This window comes from Athene cunicularia (assembly GCF_003259725.1).
Source record: "Athene cunicularia isolate RWA chromosome 6 unlocalized genomic scaffold, athCun1 chr6_part1, whole genome shotgun sequence".
Taxonomy (NCBI): domain Eukaryota; kingdom Metazoa; phylum Chordata; class Aves; order Strigiformes; family Strigidae; genus Athene; species Athene cunicularia.
In genome coordinates this window covers 18043989-18063376 of record NW_020799105.1, presented here as the reverse complement: position 1 = coordinate 18063376, position 19388 = coordinate 18043989, and the positions used below count along the sequence as shown (strand labels likewise).

Here is a 19388-nt window from a genome sequence, read left to right as displayed (position 1 = left end):
GTTGCCAAAAAACCTTTTAAGTGAGAAATCAACCTTTAAGTTTAAAAAGATTTAAGAATTATTAAATCCTGAGACAAACTGTTAGACAGACCTTTATTTTCATGACAGAAGAGCAAAATTGCAACCAGTTGATGCATACCAATAGAATATCATTGTGTACTCACATCTACAGTCTTAGGTATAAGGCAAGGTTTTAGCCATTACAGGAATGTATTAAATATTGATCTCTAATAACTTAAAAAATAGGCTCTTCTCTTATTTTAAACCACCCAATTTTAATTTTCTTTTAAGAAGTAATTATGGAACTATGTTAAAAAGGAAAATTGTGTAACCTTAACTAGAACGCTGACACTTCAAATTAAATCCAATGTTTACTTAGAAAATTTAAGTCAGACTAAGTTGCTTTGAGATCTACATTGAATGTGATCATTTATAGTCATGACACATTTTTCAGGCACTACTACTGCCTCAGCACTAATTTAACGAGGGCTGAATAATCTGCAGATGAGTGAAGTGAACAAGTCTACCTTTACTGAATAGCCAATTACTACTGAGGCTCAAAATTCTCCTCTGTTTCTTAATTATGTAAATTGCTAAGGAATTATGTATCTCTTTCAGAAATTTATCCCTACCTTTATTTAAATTTCTTTCATTTTGTATATTAAATTGTCCTGGAAGAGTATGATACATTTCTGATTCATTTTCTAATATGCACATCACAATATGCTACTACCAAATCAGCAAACTTCTCAAGAATCACTTGAACTTCTTGATTTCTAGGAAAATAGTTGCCCTATCAAGAAACACACAATTAAACTTCGAAGATACAATGGTCCCTTAGTCCTCACACTTCCACATCATTCACAATTTTTAGAAGGGCTTGCAGTTAGTTTGGCTCTTTTCTGCAACATTATGAACAAAAAGACCTGCTTACTGCGAATAAGATATATATGAAGAGAAACCATCCATTCTTTTTACTACCTCACTGCTTCGTTTCTGTTCTTTAACTATGCATCAGTTCTAACTATACTAGATATCTGCACATTTCATATTTTATAAATATTTACCTAGTGAATGACATTATAAGCAGTGGAAGAAATCTTCATGATTTTTAAGTGTCTCAGTATCTATTAGACATAAACGATGAAATATAAATGTAACTAGTAGTAGGAGTTATGCATTAGGTCACAAACACACTTATTTCTCATACTCTTGTCAAATTTTGCTGTTATGTCATTGGTTTAAAAAAAAAAAAAAATGTAAAATCTGACAAACGGAAAAGACTACAACTTCCCCAATTTCCATCTATAGATATTATACCCAGTATTCCAGTGGGATTTTGGGTTAGATACTCTCAAGCTTTGGTCTTTGTAGGGGAAAATTTTTCTGGAAATTGAAATTCTCTTCACAGGTATCCAAAGCAAGCTGAGCTCCCCACTTCCTGAAAGTAGGAAGACAGTTTAACTAGAGGTGAACTAAAGGACAGTCAGTGTAACAACTCTAATACGGAGACGAAGTGCTGAAATAAATTATCAGACTTCCAAAACCACAACAGTAAAGTGAGACTGCTAGAAACTGTAGTGAAGAGACTAATTCAGAAAAGATGTCAGCTTCACTATAGCCAAACATATGATAAAACAAAACCAGCCTTCTGGGAATACTTGAGCTACCATGGAATAACATTGCCATGCAAAACTCACTAATTAACTGCAACCTACACTCAATTGTAATTTATAAAGGATGCTTAGCCCTGAGAACAGCAGAATGGGGAAAAGTTGCAAACAGTTTATATAATGAAACACATTGTTTGAAACTGTATTCATCTTTCTTTATGCTTACTACACCAAAACTAAATCTTCTCAGAATTTATTGCATACTAACAAGGGAATTATTATTTTTAGTTAAATCCCGCAGTTGTGAGCAAAATCCCAAGAGAACTAATTGCACTTTTAAATGAATATACAACATTTGAATACTAGCAGGAACAATTAATTAACCTCATATTGCTGTTTAATCTAGTTTGCAGAAAAAAAACCAAAATCTTCCCTTTCATAAAATTCTGCTTACTAGGTCAATAAAACAGCATAGAAGAAAAAACATCAAGTGTCATTTTGCTTTAGTATGGGAATCTGCAGTCTATCCATAGTGTTTATTTTTGCATTCTCTTAAAGAAATTAATTTATTTTCAAGGAAAAATACAAATTAGACTTTAATTACTGGTGATAGTTTTAGAATACGTCTGCAAATTCAACAGTGTTTTGACTTCATACTACAAAAATCTTTGTTTTTTCCCTTTCTTTAGTATCAAATGAACCATCTCTTTATCCTTTAAAAGGAGGTAATCTATTAATTTCCAATTTAGTATTGGAATTAAGAGAAATTATTAATACACAATGAGGTCTGTATAGGGTGTGGAGACAATGGCAACCTCTTCCCTCTGAAATCTTCCAAAGCATCAATGTTCTATATTATTCTAAACATGAAGAAATTGTCCTAAACTTGTCAAGGACTTTGTGTATTAGAAAACAAAGTCGCACATTGTTTTGATGAACAATAAAGAATTCTTAAGTCCTTCCAGGCTGTAATATTTGCTGACACTCTTCTAACAGTTTGTAAAATGCACAACAGCTACCAAGTTGTTTTTCTTTTCTCAGTATAAGATTATCAAATAAAGCAGACAAAACCATATCCATATTCTTATTTCCAAATGTTGCTGACACATACACTAATCCTGAAAGCTTTTGTTTCACATAGGCAAAGGATTTTAAAGCCTTTGCTATTAACCACACAAGTCAAACTCCACCATAGACAATACAGATGAAAGGCGTAGTATTCACCTTACAGTTGCTCTGACTACATCTGTGAACTCCACACCACCACCTGTTACAAAAACAAGCCATCTAAAATGAAATCTCACGCCTTAAATCATTATGATTGCAGTTTGAGAGGACAAGGCAGACAAAAGAAAATCAAGAGGTTTCAGAGAGCCTCTGTCACACCTGATAAGACATGTAGGCTGTCTCACGCAGAATAAATGTATCTGGACAGACAGATACAAATGAAAAAAAAATTTTTTTGCTTTTCTAAATGCCACTGAAAACACTAGAATAAATCATGGTAGCATTTCATTAGAGATTCTGATAACTAAATGATCATTTAACCTAAGATATACTTTTAAAGTGCATATATTTGTCTACAGTTGCATAAACTGTATGCAAGGTATCTCAAATTTATATCACCACATTGGCTCAGGACATACTTCATTGAAATAAAGATATGCTCGGCAGGATGTCACCTTGTAGATGTTCTAAGCTCTGAAATGTAAGAAAAATCTAGCTTCTAAACACTTAAAAAAAGCTATTTCTCATCTACACCTCAAGCCAGTCAGGTAATATCAGTCATATCAATATTCTACCACACACTATTAGATTTCAAGGCCTCCCGTACAGTATTTTAATAAGAATCAGGGAGTGGGGGGAAAAGGCAGCAAAATAAATAACTAGAGAAATCATTGTCATTTGTGATTTTGTTATTTTCATTTCAATTACATTTTCAACTATCATATCAAAGAGTGGACAGACAGAATGTGTTTCAAGGCTGCAGTAAGTATTACAATATCGAGGGAGATCCTCTGACATAAAAGAATTACTTTTCTCTCACTTTTATTAGCAAATAATAGAAAAAACATGTCTTTCTAGTAAAAAATTTTATTCTGTCCAGGTCCTTCATTTATTGGCAAAAAACAAAAAACCTTAAGTACATAACCTATGTTTATATCTCCTTCTTGAAATGGAACACTAAAAAGGATAATATAGAATATTTTGATTCACAGTGTATGTCCCTAAACTCTTGCTTTCAGATTTAGCATAACACAGAGGCAAACCTTAACTGCTGTTTCCCTTGTAGGCATCTCAGTTCATCTGCAACATAACAGCTTTGCAAATCACATACTAGCTTGATATGAGCTTTAATTATTGCTCATAATCATCATTCATTCTCCTGTAAATGTAAAATCTTAAACTACTTAAAATTTGGGGGGGTTATACAGATGAGGAAGTGCTACATGTTCTACAAACCAAAACACACACTTTTTAAAAAGTCCTTTGCTAAAATGAACTGATTTGCTTGTAATGGAATCTTATTCTGCTAGGACATCCTGTCTGAGCGTACACCGTAGGGTTTGACATCTTTTGAGCATACATGTGTTTCATATACATGTACCAATGAAGTGGGTGGGCTTTCCAGTTTAAACACAGAAACCAGCATTTGAACATTTAAATGCTAAAAAGCTGAACCTGACCACTCATGGACAGGTAATTCATCTTCAGTTTCCCTTCTCCTGTCCCACAGTTAACAAGTTAACACGGATCACATTCCTAAAGAATATTTTGATGGCAGCTCCCTGGACTTGCCAGAGGCATGTAAGAGTTTTCAGCCCTCTCCCTCCCCCACCATTATCACAGAAAGCTAATTAGCTCCTGGCTCATTCTGGTAGTGCTGTGCAGGGAATCTCCACATGCTTCACATACCAGTACAGCTTCTCTGTGACCCTTTGATCCCACATACTAGTTATGTAGGGAGCTAGGGTTTTCTGGAGAAGCATACATCTTTAGTACCTTCCTGTTCTCAACTGCTTGCAGCCTAGCTACTTACCACCCAAAACCAATCCCGCAAGCACTTTTATAGATACTGATGTGAAAGTCGGGATTTTTTTCTGTTACAGTAAAAATTATTTTGTCTTGTTTTGATTCCTGCTGTCACAGTGCATTGAAAAGGGCTAGGGTTTCCGAGATCAGTGTTAGAGCCATTCTCTCGAGTCACATCTTGAAAGTAAACAGTAACCTGTAATAGTTAAATCTTTAAGGAGAAACCCTTGGGAACTGCTGTGTCATCAGCTTTAAACATGAGATTTCCTTAATATCCTACACACCCCTTATATCAGTCTTTAGCACCATGCTACACTTCTTTGAAGACATAAACTGTCCTCTCTTTGGATGAGTCCCTAAAATAGTTTTCTCAAAGCAAATTTAATTCACATAAGCATCAATTACAGTTACTCAAGTTACCTGAAGTGTATACTTCTGTATTTCATCCAGAACAAATTCCACTTCTTTTGAGGTTGTTAATGAGGCAAGATTCCCACTTAGATTGTAGCAATACAGTTTGGCGTTGTCATAGCTTTCACGACTAGAATTTATGCGGAGGCAGGCATCTCCAATATGACTCCATCCTTCCCCACACAGATGAGCTAGCGTAAAAAACACACCATTAACGCTGATTTGAACAAACTTTAAAAAAAAAAAAAAATCTAAGGGTGTCTGAATTTTATCTTCCTGAAATCATAATGCAAAATACATCCAACACGCAATTTCCCTTTTCATGTCACAAATTCTAACACACCAAGTGGTATCATATTGAATAGTGTATTTTTACGAAAGGAAATTTTTAATAGTTTATAAAATATTTATAATGTATATACTAAGTTTCAGCATAACTATCATTATGACACTATTTCTTTCCTGTATTCAGATTAGAGAATTTAATATTAAAGATTAGATTATGTACATAATTAATAGCGCTTTAACCAATCACTTTACCTAAACATTATGTATATTTCGAAATCTGAAGAAAATTGCCCTAGAATTAAGAGATCACAACTTTACCCTATGTTTGCTTTAACATCCTATCTTTGCATTTAGATTTGCCTAAATACAACTGCAGAGTGGCAGGAAATTCAGATATCATCTTAGAAAATATTTCCTCTTCAACATATTCAGCATTACTCAGATTCAGATCACTATTAAAAGATAAGTAATTCAAAGCAACTGATATAGTTAATCTTTACAAATGCAGTTTTAAACTGCACAGAATAAATTGATTAAACTTATTTAATGAATAATCTGCGGGAAAAAAACTGAATTCATTACTTTCATCTGGACATGAAGATCAAATGGAAAGGTTCTGATATCTAAGTGCATATATGTAGCTATGAATATGAATTTTTATAATTTTTATATTAGCACTTTAATATTCACTGCTTTCATAGTATTACCAACATTAGACAATCAAGAAACTAGATTTTAGGCCCTATCTGCACAGGAAAACTGAAGTATAATTTATAAGATAAAACCCAGGCTAGAAAAAGTAACAGTGTCAGTGAATATGTAACAGTAAAGGACTCAGGATGCAATTCAGCTCTGTACTCGGTGACCCCCACAGGCTAGAACTTGTCAGTGGCTTGTGCAGAGTGAGGTACATGCCATTATGCCTATAATTACTATCTCTCCTAACAAGGTTCAAGGTAGCCTTGATATACCCAGCAGTGATATAATTACATCTGTGTTCACCTGTACAGGCACAGGCAGGCAGGCAGAGTCAGCATTGAGTAAAAAGAATCCAGAACTATTCATTGAACAAATATTCTTTGGCAACATTAAAGGAGATGTAGTCTGTTTTTAAATCAACTATAAAAAGCAGCATCGCTGCCCCACAGCCCTTACCAGGTAGCGCCTGGCACTCCTGCTGCCGCTGGTCCCACTGGCAGTTCAGGTGTAGCGAGCAGCTTTTGCAGCTGGTCAGCTTATTGCAGATCTGCTCATTCCTCACATGACATTTGGTGTAGTTTTTAACTGACTGGAAAACAGACAAAAGAGGATCTCAAACATATGCCAAAAAAAAATTAACAAACCAGAAGTCAAACTGAAATACACAGCAGGTGGGTCTCTCCAAGAAAAAGGTTGAATTTAAGCTCTTTGTCTAGATCCCCTTATTAGTTCTAGAGAGTACAAAATGCATCTGTAGAGCAAAAATCAACCCACCTGCCCTACACAACTGAGTGGTTCAAACAGTATTTGAAGACATCACTTCCCTGCACAGAGCCGAGGAAGAGCTTAAATAACCAAACTAAATCTCTATTTCTTCGATTGCTACGGGATATGCTCTCACTAAATTATTTCATCTTACACAAGTGAAAGCAAGCAAAATAATCATACAGAATATAAAAAATGGCACAAGATACAAGTGTAAAGTAATTACACATCATTGACTGAACATGCAAGAATATGCTTTGCTTTGTTTTATCTGGATTAAATGAAACAAAAATGGGAGTCACAAAACACAAGAGTGAACTGTCAAAAGTTTCAATCATGCTTTTTTACAGATTTAACTGCAAACCTGTATGCAACATGGCTAGTATAAAATTTACAGAATCAATACAAAACAATCATTTTGTCAAACAGTGACATAAAACCAGAAATAATATTACTCCTTAGTTATTTTAGCATACAAGAAAAGGAGTAAACACTGAAGGAATTTTAACTTGGGTTTGGTGAAAATTGACCTTCCTTTCAAAGTTAGGCATTTTGAACATGAATCTTTCTTCCCTCTGAATAGTACTTTTAATTAGGACATAATATTGATATCTTATTTAATAAACTGCCCCAAATCCTCAGCCAATTGATCAGCTTATCCATGAAGATGTCTCTATTAACTTAATTTCAAGATAATAATTAGAAATAAGCCCTAATTCAAGACAGCTTTATACTCACAGAACCACAGAACAGCTGAGGTTGGAAGGAACCTCTGGAGGTCATCTTGTCCAACCCTAACAGCTCTTGTCTCTCTAACAACAGATTAATTCATGCATGGTAGCAAAAATGGATTGCCCTTAGATAGTAAATGCATGGCTTACGTAGCCATTTTAGTTGCTTTCCTTTCTAATATTCTCCTGGTGTACAATGAAGCACATCTAAAGGGGCAATGTAACAATAAGGTACACAGTTGTTGGTACTGGAATGATGACAATGACAGGGCATCAACCTACTGCAGTCAGGAGTTTTTTTTTTTTTTTTTTTTTTTAAGTCCTGAAACAATGCAATTGTCAAAATGAATTCTCACTCTCACACAGGACCAGCTTCATTCCTGCTGAAGAACCTGAAGAATGCCTTTACTGGATGAGATGCCCATCAGTGAGCTTATTATAAAAAGGTACTCTCTATTTTTCTGGTCTGTAAGAAAGGCTGCTTCTCTGGTTCTTTTTGCTTCATAGTAGTTCTAGAAGAAGGCATCTACATCACAGTATGTAACAGAGCCAAAGGCAATGCCATAGTGTAACAAAATGTCTGTCTAGGCCAATAAATACATATGAACACTAAAGCACAAAAAAAACTTTGGTACAAACCCACATTTAGTTTCACTCAGACATGAAGCATATTCACAAAACGGCTTGAGAGATGCTTTGAAGTGAATTTTAGAGCAGAAGTTACCACCATCTGCTTATTTACAATACCTGAACTAATACTCGCTTTTAACACTTCAGGATGGCATAGTCAAAATCCTTCAGTATACAGATTGTTTTCGAAAATTATATTTCTTTAGTGATGTTATATACATATTACAATTTTCCAACTAAACCGAGTTATTTGTTCTATTACTTTCTAATCATGAAGCTTGTTGTGTGCTGGTTATTTAATGTTTAAAATAAAATTCAAAGTACTAGTGACTATTCTGCAATAATGTTCTCTGTTGTATTCCCTTATTCCCAGCACTTATTTCCCTTAAATCCAATTTAAACATTGCTTGCCTGAAAATCTCATTAGTTCAATGTAGATGTGAATCCAATAGGTAATTCATATTAACACAATATTAAGGTTATAACTTAAGCTACCAAACCCAATGTAATTCAGAAATATGACAGCCCATCTGTTACTGAAGTTCTACATTGCTGTAGGATATTTATAATGTTTACACACCAAACTATGAGTAAATCATGTTATGTATAAAGCTTCTCACTTATGTCTGATTTACTTAGATTTTTTTCAGCACTGATCTTGATATAGTGGTATATAGACTTATGAACTGCAGTGATTTTCTGAATATGCACTGTAGAATGAAAATATTACCATAGTTTATCTTAGAATTTCTGAAATTGTTATTAAATAACATGCCTCTCTCCTCCCCCTGGATTTGTCAGGTTAACAGTATAATCTTGTCTAGTTTGCCTAGTCTAGTAGCAAATTATTAATCTAAGAGATTTGCTAGTATTTCTCTGAATGTACTCCCAATTCTTACCATTGGGTACTCCTTAGTCTTAAATTTTCTTTTTTTCCTCGAAGATAAAATTGATTCTATTTGTAATTCCTTCTACCACTTCACACATTTCTCCCCTGACTATTGTTTGAATTCCTGAAAGGTAGGCTCATTGCTATTATTATTATTGGTATTAGTGTAGCATCCAAGGTCTCCCATCACAAAAGAGGACGTTAACTTTCTGAAAGCAGTGCAAGCATTACAAAAAGACAATGATTCTTGTCGTTAAGGCACTGTGTAAAAATATTTAACAGTGGAGGACTGTAGTTCCCTTTGAAGCATCCTTTAGTCCCCTATATCTCTCAGGAAGATGCTCTTTATCATACCCTTCATGGGTTCTACAACATTTAGTTTATGTTGCCACACTCAGATGTAAAATACTTTTAAATCACAGACCAATTTGGGCTGTATTTAGGTTACTTAATGTCAACTGGGGCTTTATCATACATATTACATGTGAGGAGACCAACACATAAGAAATTTAGAAACTGCTGGTGGAGGTAAAGGTGTGGTTGATCACAGTTACAGAAGGAACACGTCCCCCTTGTTGCTTTTGAAAGCACTGAGGCTTTTAAAAATACAATACAGACTGGATGCGAGAATACTTCAGCTGTGCCTCTTCCCATCACAGACTCTCCAAACAAGAAAATCACATGCAGTTCACTTGAAAAGACACATCAGAGACCATATTCTGACCAATAAAGCATTACATTCATGTGCTATTGCCTGGTATTCTTGATCCCAATTGATTAAGTGTTCTCAATTTATTCTGCCCTCCCATATGCCTGCTGTTTGTTACAGTAAAAGAGTAAGTATTTTAATAAGCTTAATGTGAAGATCCAGAGTAAGAGCTACAATTTTATAAGGAAAGTGTGTTTTTTCAATTTTTTTCCAAGCACTTCTCTGGTTTTGAAAAGAAAACATTTTCTCTCAATCAACATTTTTCAAGTAAAGTTTAGTATTATATTAGTGCTCCATTTCAAGCCTTCAAAATACTTTCCTTAAGTAATATGGGAATAAGTTACTTGATTTGCAGACTTTTAGTGTGGGCAGTTAACATTTCTATAAACTGAAGGATTATAGGCCATCATTGTAGACAACCAGTGGAGCATATTATTACAGCTACCCTATCTGCAGTGATTACTTCAATTTTTACTTTAAGACAATGAAAGGGGAGAAGGAAGCCATTTCTTGCTAACTGCTGAAGCACACCTTTCAGGACTGCTGTTTGGATCTGGTAGAGTGAGTTAGGTGTGGAGCCACGAAATAGAAAGAGTTATTTTGATATACAGAATCAAAACCAACTTGTCTTAATAACTAGTGCAAGCATTTTCCATAGTTTCCCAAAGAACAGGGTGAGTTGAGGGAGAAAATAAGAAGGTTGAAAAAAAAGGTTTAAAAAAAGGTAAAAAAAAGCCAGAAAAGCTAAAACCTTCAAAATTCTTTCACATTTTAAATATCAAAAAGAAGCCAACATATTGTCCAGTAATAACCTACATTTGCACATAAATATTTTTACATTCTTCAGCCTGTAAGTCTATCAGTACTTGAGCCAATCACAAATGTAAGTGGTGTGGTATATATCCAAACCCAGCTCACCCTCCTCCTCCTCAAGCACATTGCTTAAAGAAGGCTGGCAAGAGGAGACATTCCAGTACTTTGAGGGTTTCGATGTGATCACACTTTTTGAATGTGCCTACACATAACTGCAAAAATAAAACAGCTTTATAACCATAATGTGGACTTGATATTTTGCTATCTTTAAAAATTATTACTCAATACATGAAGTCTCTCTGTCACTTTCTCAACCAATATTTTGCTCCATTTCTGAAGACCAAAAAAAAAAAATCCTGATAAATTTTTTTACTCTAAAATTCAGGCTCTCTCTGGTCTTCCTCAGTAAAAGGAAACTTTACCTTTTGTTGGCACTGTCAGCCCTCTTCACTCATTTACTATTTTATTTGTCACAAGGTACAAAAAGGCTTTACTTCCATAGGATGACTCCTCCCAGAGGAACAGGCCAATTCTTTGATTACTCTTCCATGGTACTACTTCAAGAAAAATTACACTTTGTAAAGGTGTAGCAATTTAAAATTAAATCTCTCCCCTAAAACCTCTTCTTTTTTTGGTAAAAAATGGAAGATAAAATTGTAAAATTAACAGCTTTTCCTGGGAATATTTCCATTACTAAATATAGTCAATTTTCTGAACACAATCAGTAAGTGACTATCATTCTCACAGGATGTGAGATAAAGATTTTTGTATGCAGATGTACAAAGTGAATACAGTTTCATAAAGACATTAAGCAGATCTGGTGGCGTTCCTCTATCAAGTAACAGGCAAAATGCGTGAGAAGCGGTGAGAACCAGGAGGACGCTTAGCATATTATAGGGAACTAATGAAAGGGTCAAAGTGCAAGTCAATGTAATAGACTTAAGGGCAGTGAACTGCTAGTAAAAGTCAATCTACACCACAAAAATCAGAAATACACCACAAGCAGGAGGCAGAATTTTTTCTGAAAAAGCAAAAGGAAGGAAGGTGTGAGACAGAGTAGCTAAAGAAAAAAGGCAGGTATGAACATGACTAAGATGTTTCTCCTAATTTTAGAAGAAAGAGTGATATGTAGTGCTTAGAGGGACACATATGCAACATTGTCAGGTTTCACAAGTCAATCAAAATATTCCTGTTTAAATTTCCATCCTTGATGCAGACATCCAATGTGTGGGAGAAAAAGAATAGGTACAATGACATCATTTCCTTCTCTGTGACAAAGTCTTAAACAATATTCTCTGTTTCAAAACTGAAAACAGCCCCGGACTAGATGCAAGAGGGTTATGAAAGAGCAAGTTGTACAGATACTAGTATGCCACATTTCATGAAGTCTGTACTTGGCATAGGACAGTATTAATGACAGTATTATAGCTGCTTTGCCCTATGGCAAACTAATATCTGCTTTTTTTAAAAAGGTAGAGTAGGTGATCTTACCATTTTTAGCATCCATCAATCCAAAAGAAAAAATTATTTTTATTTTATTTTATACATAAGCACAACATTGTATTATGTAATAACTTCAGTGTATTATGTAAAACCACTCTAAGCAGTCTGGGGAATTTCAATGGTGTAACTTCTCAAGGCAACCTTCAAAATCCTTATAACAATCAAAATCTCCAATATATATATTTAACAGTAGAAAACAGACAATAAGACACTACTGCTAGCATGCTGTTCAATCTACTCACAAGCTAAATTTCATTACCATATTGAACCACTCCACATATTTTAAGTAAACTTTCCTAGTTGGGCAATACAGGAGAAGCATTTGCCTATCAACTTAAACCATAGTATGCAGAAGTATCCCACTTATGTGAGTGCTTATAGGAGAAAAATCAGTTGCTAGTGCTGAAAGGAGCCAGACCCCCAGAATGACCTGGCATTACAAGCCTCTACTTGAAATTACATCAGATATGAATATGATGTATATCTTGATGATCCATGAGTCTGCACAGTAGAGGAATAGTGTCCTGTTAATGTGCTGATCCACATCAGATGGTGAGCATACACAGGTATATGTGTATCATCAACACATTAGTACTACTTATGAAGTCCATCTGTCCAGAGTTATTTCAGGGAAATTTCCATATTTTACAACCCTTCCAATCAGCAGAACAGTCACTGCTTTGCAGATACCCAGGACCATGAGGCTGACGCCAAACTGATTGCCAACGTATCTGTAGTATGCTGGCCAGTTTCCATGAAACAAAAGCAACAGATTCTAAAACATTATTGTCTGTCTCATCTGGATGTTCTATGATTTAAGTCATAAATCAAGGCCTTTGTACAGCTGCAACAATGGTGCTTTCTCCTTGGATGTTTTTGAGTCTACAGCTTGTTATCCCACATTACCATCACAGTACTGTGACAACATTTTAATTTTGTGGGCCTAATCCAGAAGTAGCAGTCTATGAAAATGGATAATCAGCATGATCCATTCCATTTCCCCACATGGTGCCATTCTGTTAATGCTATTTTGGTGGGTTTATGTCAATAGCTACAAAATTCTGCCTCCATCATCTCCCAGCCAATACACTATTTTGCAATAGCCACCTTTGACTTAGGATAGTAACTCTTTTCAGAAATAATTTCAATGAATATTCACTGTCCCATTCTTTAGTAACTCCACTAGCAGCCTTTGCAATCCACTTGAAACCCTGAATAAAAGACAGGAAATGATATAGAGAAGACTGGTGCATCAGTTGCTAATTAAGCTGACAATCTTGGTCATGGAAGGTTGTCACAGAAAGATACTGAACTGAGAAGCCTGTGCTAAAATACCCAGCGCTCCACATTTATTAGGGATGAAGATGGTCTGCTCCTTAGCAACTGTTCCTTGCTTAAGAGTTGGAAACCACAGTTAGAAAATTGGCACCTAATATAGTACAATGTGTAAGGAAAAGAAGAGCCCTTGAAGATCACAAAGGAAACTAACCATTAGTGCCTGGAATGTGAAATCCCTCTGACAGACTTATAACATGGCTGCTGATGAATTGGTGTCTGCATTGCTTTTATTAATAGTGACTAGCTACAAATGCCAGTGATTAGAGCTGGCTGTGCTCACTCTGAATGGGCAAGATTTGAGTCAGAGTCAATCCCTCTCACACCTTAATTTGTCTGTCTAGAGAAGAAGACTGATTTGCATGAGGTTCAAACCAGAGAGCAAGTTACTTTTACTAATGGAAATGTATAAAGAAAGGATTTTGAACTCAAGTACAGCCAGTTGTCTAGAGCTAGCTGAAAAATCTAGGGAGATAAAATTTATAAAGCTACAACACTATTATGTCAAAAAATCAAATGAACAGGCAAGACATGCAGCAGGCGGTACACAACATAAAGTATAAAATATGGCACTAAGCAATATTAAAATTAGAAAAATATAAACTTGTGTGAATCTGCATGTTCTTATTGCTTGTATTTACAACAATCAGAACAATCTTACCAAATCATCACAAGCCAGTTAATCTCATGGTGAGAGAGGCTCATATTCCTTTAATGAGATGACAAGTAACTTCATGACTTAAAAAACATTTATATGATGATCAACAATAAAAATATCAAGACCAACAAAACTGACCTGGTCCTGTTTGAAAAGGAATAAAATTAACAGCCACCCTTCATGGGATTGCATGGTTTCTGCCTGCATACTGTACACCGCATATGCACAAAACCCAAGTTGATAGTGACTGGAACATTCCAAATGTCTTTAATTAGGAGACAATGGTATATGTCCTGGGAGAAATACAGTGGGCTAACACAATTCTAAGGAATACATTGATGTTTTGCCCTGGAATCTTTACTACAGACCAAATCTGCCCTTTGCAACACTTTTACTGCAAAAGTCAGGCAAACATGTTTATGTTTGTGTTCAAAACAAGCTACAATTAGTAGGGTGTCCCTCTCATTTGCTGCAACAGGCCTCTGCTTTAGCCAGAAGAGAAACGGTATTAATAAACATGCTCATAGATTTGCAAACACTCACCATGCTACAGTTACTATTTGCTGAAATGCACTTCTTGTCATCACACCACTGGCACCCATTTGTATTGGCAGTGCAGCTCGCACAGTCTGCGTATCGGTAACATCTGTCATCTGCAGCAGCTGTAATACAAATGAAAGTCAAAAAGAAACATCGCACAGAAGGAGAATAATACCACATTTTAAACACTTGCTTAGAGCATTTTTTGTTACATCCTTCATTTGAACTCCAGCCATTCATAAAGGTTTAAGTTGCTGTAGGAAATTAATTCTATTCAGTTAATAAGATTCACTTCTTTAAAAATTCCTTTAGTAACAACTGTATTCAAAGGTTCATAAGTCTCATATCAACTAAAGGAATATTCACTGATTTGCAGCATGCAAGCTCTCTTGGCACAGTACATAAGAGTATCAGAAAGTTTCTTAAACTATTCATTCTTCACTCCTTTAGTTTAGCACAAGATTCTCTTCAAATGGTTTCTTGCTATGCAAGGAGGTGGTGGTAAAAGTAGTAAATAAATAAAATTGTAAAAAATCTAAGATGGATGTTAAAAACACACAGACATATGAAGGCTTATATATATGTATGTACGTGCGTCTGTATCGTGAAACAGGAAAAGGTGGAGAAAGAGGAAAACTAATTCAGTTACAATATTTCAAAGCTCACCCTTTTATAAATGCTTCAAACACACTGAGTCAAATCCAATCTAAAGTCATTTTATGCTTTAGCTCCCAATGAAGTAAATTCTTCTCTTTGAATCCTCTTATGTTTTGTATCCCTTAACACCTTAAACTTTTGCTGTTTTGCACCTACTTCGCTGTATTTAAAATAAAAAAAGAAATCCAGAATTGAATGACTTTTTAAATTAATTCATAAATCCTCTGCATTGAGTATTCTCAGAGAGGAACAGTCTCAACAGTCCAATCACTGATTCCACTTGGTTGATTCCTGGGGGGTTCAATTTGTGTTCCCTCCCCCCATCTCCTGCATCACATTGCAAATCTGGCACTGTAAGACTAAAATTCGACTTACCTGTTCTCTTAGGACATTTTGCTCTAAGGATATTATTAGCATGTCCAGATTCCCAAGATTCACAATGTTTCTTGTTCCACAGACACCTTATCCCTGGACGAGCATTTTTACACAGCTCTTCTTCTCTGAATGCTTCACAGTTTGGAGGCTTGTACACGAGGATGTCATTCAAAAGAACACTCGAAAAACCCCCAAATATATACATAGACCTATTAGGAAAAAGCAAGAAAATATAACTGTTATTGTAGCTATAGATAACATTTTCATTATTTTTTTATCTGTCTTGATATACAGTAAAAATATAATACATAATACTATAAAAAGCATTCTTCACCTCTCTCTAATAAAGACTCTGTCAGTGATTTTATTATAAAGATTGGTAAGTTTTTCAATTTATTTCTCCATGGAAGTTTAGACTAACAAAAAAATTGCTCAAAGTGCACTGTGCTATATGTATTAGTGAGTGACATATACCAAATGTCTGGAGAGAAGAAGGAGCAGCTATGGAGGAAACTACTCATTTTTAGAGTTAGATAATGAGAACAGAGTGTGAAATAATGGGCTGCAGGAAATGAGAACATTTTTCTTCAAGAAGATTTCAAAGACAGTCAGTAATAATTGGCAGATAGATATTTCTTTACAGTAACATTTCCGGTGGAGTAGCTGCTGACATCAGAACCAGAAGACTAGATTTGAGATCTTACCCTTCTCATTTAAAATTAAAAACAGCCACAGATAAAAGACAATAATAAAAAACTTGTATGTATGTTACATCATATACTCTTAAAACAGAATTAACCATACAGTTACCAATAGCAAAAAATCTTTGGAGAGTATCTTGTACTACCCCTTTTTTGTACAAAAAACCCTACTAAAAATACCATTAAGTTCAGGGGGGCGAAAAAAAAAGAGGCATTTTCACCTTGAATCTAATGCACTGAAAATGACAGTTCTCAAAGTATCAGACATAGCTTAGATGTCTTAAAACAACACAAATCAGAATTAAAATCTACCAGCTGCTGAATTCATTACTTCCAAGCCATTTTCTTTTAATGAATCTGTTCATTAATTTTCAAGTGGTCTCCATACAGTTATAACTTTCTAGGTTTTTGTTGAAATCAGTCAAACTCCTATTTGCAATATTATTTATTAACTCCATTATTTCTGACCTATATAATATCCATATGTAGAGGATCTGTAAGTTGCCCACATATACTTAAATACTGATTTTATTAACATGATGAATAACAAAGAGGTATGATCAGTAGTACATCATCTATAGTACTGCAACTGTCACATCATTAGGCCATTTGGCAACCAGTAATAGTTAAACTAACACAAGCAGACAGTACAAATTTCTTTAAACCTGACTACAGTTTTCACTAAAACAAACAAACAAAATGAGAGATGTTTGTCCTACAGTCCCATCTTTGGGGGCTGGGGTGGAGGAAGCAGAGAGTTCAGCCATCAAATCCACCCCATCTCCTGTTTCTAGATGATGAAGCTTTACTGAGCTCCTCTACTCAACAAATGCTACATTTTCTAGAGGATAAGCAATATAGTTAATATAGTCTAGATGCTGGCAGGCTTTTTTTCCTGCAAGTTGTTAATGATAACTGTATCAGTATCATCAAAATCTTGCTTTATCCAAGCAAATTTTAGTTACATGTTTTTGATTTTATGATTGTAGAACAAGCAATTATAGCATGCTGCAAAGAGATTTCTCCTGTCACATCTAAGAGAGGATTATGGTTGGTACTGAATTTCAAAAATCACTCTAGTTCACAATACTGAGGAAACACCTCAGTGCAGTAGTAGGTTCACATAAAATGCCATTGAAGAGATCCCACAGCACGTCAGATTGACAGCTGTACTGTTTACCTAAGACAAGTAAAGCCCCTAATGAGCACTACTTTTCATGTTAACAAATTACATCAGATTATGCCATTGACCATACTTCACATAGAGAGAATTTCTGCCACAGTTTTTTCATTCAGAAAAACGGCCAGGAAAATTTAAAAGACATTTCATTTACCCATTACTGACAACAGCAGTGTGACCAAATCTGTTGACATCTCGATGCAGATTAGGTTTTGGTAAAATCTTCCATTCATCGCAAGCTGAAAGACAAAACAAAAGCAAACAAAAACATATATAACTCAAAAAGTTTTCAGCAAAATCTATGCAAAATGGGTTTTATCAGACACTCTTGCATTTTAAGTATCAAATAACTTTATTTCGTATTTCCTCTCCTTTCCCAGAAGGATCAATGCTGGTAACCCTCATAGACTCTGCTGTAAAAACAGACCATCTATACCTCATGACCTTCAAATGTTCTTAACATGCTTTCATCACCTATTGATCTCATGGACTCTAAAACAATATTTGACTTATTTAAAATCATTAATATCAGTTTCTAGGGCTTTATATTAAATTTTTCTGCAAAATCGGCAGGATTTGAGAGACTTTTTTTCTGTTCTCACTAGGTGAAAGCTAAACTGTTTTTTCATACTGCTAATCTGCTTTATTCTGCTGTTTAAATATTTTCTTCAGACTTCATGGAGTCCTTTTAGAGTCTTTATTCGCAGTGATATGCATTTATCAATATATATCACAAAGCAGTGATATACACACTATCAATATTTAAACACAATTCATTAATGTAATTTTGTAATTTTTGGTCTTTGTTTCTTGAGTAGGGTTTTGATTTTTTGTTTCTTGAGTAGGGTTTTGATTTTTAGGTAGATCCCCCTTTTAAATGCATCACTGACGAATTTTCTGGAGAAAGGATTAATATGCATGAAGATTCTTCTACAGTTCTAGAAGTTGCAGGATTTGAGCATGCTGCAACCAAGTTTCCAAGTTATTCCAAGTTATATTTGCATTGCTCAAGAATAAATCAATAGGTACTACCTTTAGATGCATTCATTGAGTAGGTGCTCCAAGAACTTCATCTGTCATGCCAATTATTAGGGTCAAGGGATACCCACAGAAGTGTCCTTCATTACAAAGTTCTCTGCCTTCACAGCCCATTTCAACAACAACCACTCCCATCATTGTCATCAAGTGATCAGTAGCACTGCCCAACATTACACGCTCTCAAACTAGCCAAAGGATTTCAATTAATATGTATTTCATGGAACATCTACGACAGTTAACTTATTTCTTTTCAGAAGTGCTTCAAGATAAGGATACCACTCCTCCATCTGTGCAACCCATCTCATTACCATCTTACTTTTGAAATCCCAATTTAAGTATGCTACCAATTCCTTTCACCACATATTTGAGATGAATGTCATATCAGTATATTCACGTCAAATCAATTACTCAAGCATATTTCTTTTAGTACTGATGTAAAAGCATTTACAAATATAGGTTTGGTGTGGTTTCATTTTTCTGTCCTGACTGGGATTTTAGTTCTTTGGAACAACTGGTCCTTTCTTCATTAACTCCTACTTATCTTTACTGACTTCAAATATTCAGATCTCACAGTAACAGAAATAGGGAGTACCTAGAGATTGAAACTTCAAGGGAATACCTTTAAAACAAAGTACTTTTCTACAGAGCAGGCAAAGCATTTCTAGAAACTGTCATCATAACATGATTTGGAGACAGGTAAGGTAAACTTTCAGGAAACTTTCATATTAGAGAGAGGGTTATAGTTTTCTGATCTGAAAAAAAAAAAAATCTGCTATACACTAAAATAAGGATTAAATCCAAAACTGAAAAGGAGCTGGGG

The 19388-nt window shown here is 35.0% G+C and overlaps 1 protein-coding gene across 8 annotated transcripts in view; it reads right to left on the bottom strand.

Moving 5' to 3' along the window:
• ATRNL1 (attractin like 1) overlaps positions 1-19388 on the bottom strand; it is a 518966-nt gene that overhangs the window by 395618 nt on the left and 103960 nt on the right. For all 8 annotated transcript variants that reach the window (XM_026851052.1, XM_026851053.1, XM_026851055.1 and 5 more), the window contains exons 11-15: positions 17685-17769; positions 15650-15858; positions 14621-14739; positions 6501-6633; positions 5067-5248 (exon numbers count right to left, since the gene is read on the bottom strand). In XM_026851052.1, the coding sequence (XP_026706853.1) occupies positions 5067-5248; positions 6501-6633; positions 14621-14739; positions 15650-15858; positions 17685-17769 (728 nt within the window). The remainder of the gene's footprint in view (positions 1-5066; positions 5249-6500; positions 6634-14620; positions 14740-15649; positions 15859-17684; positions 17770-19388) is intronic.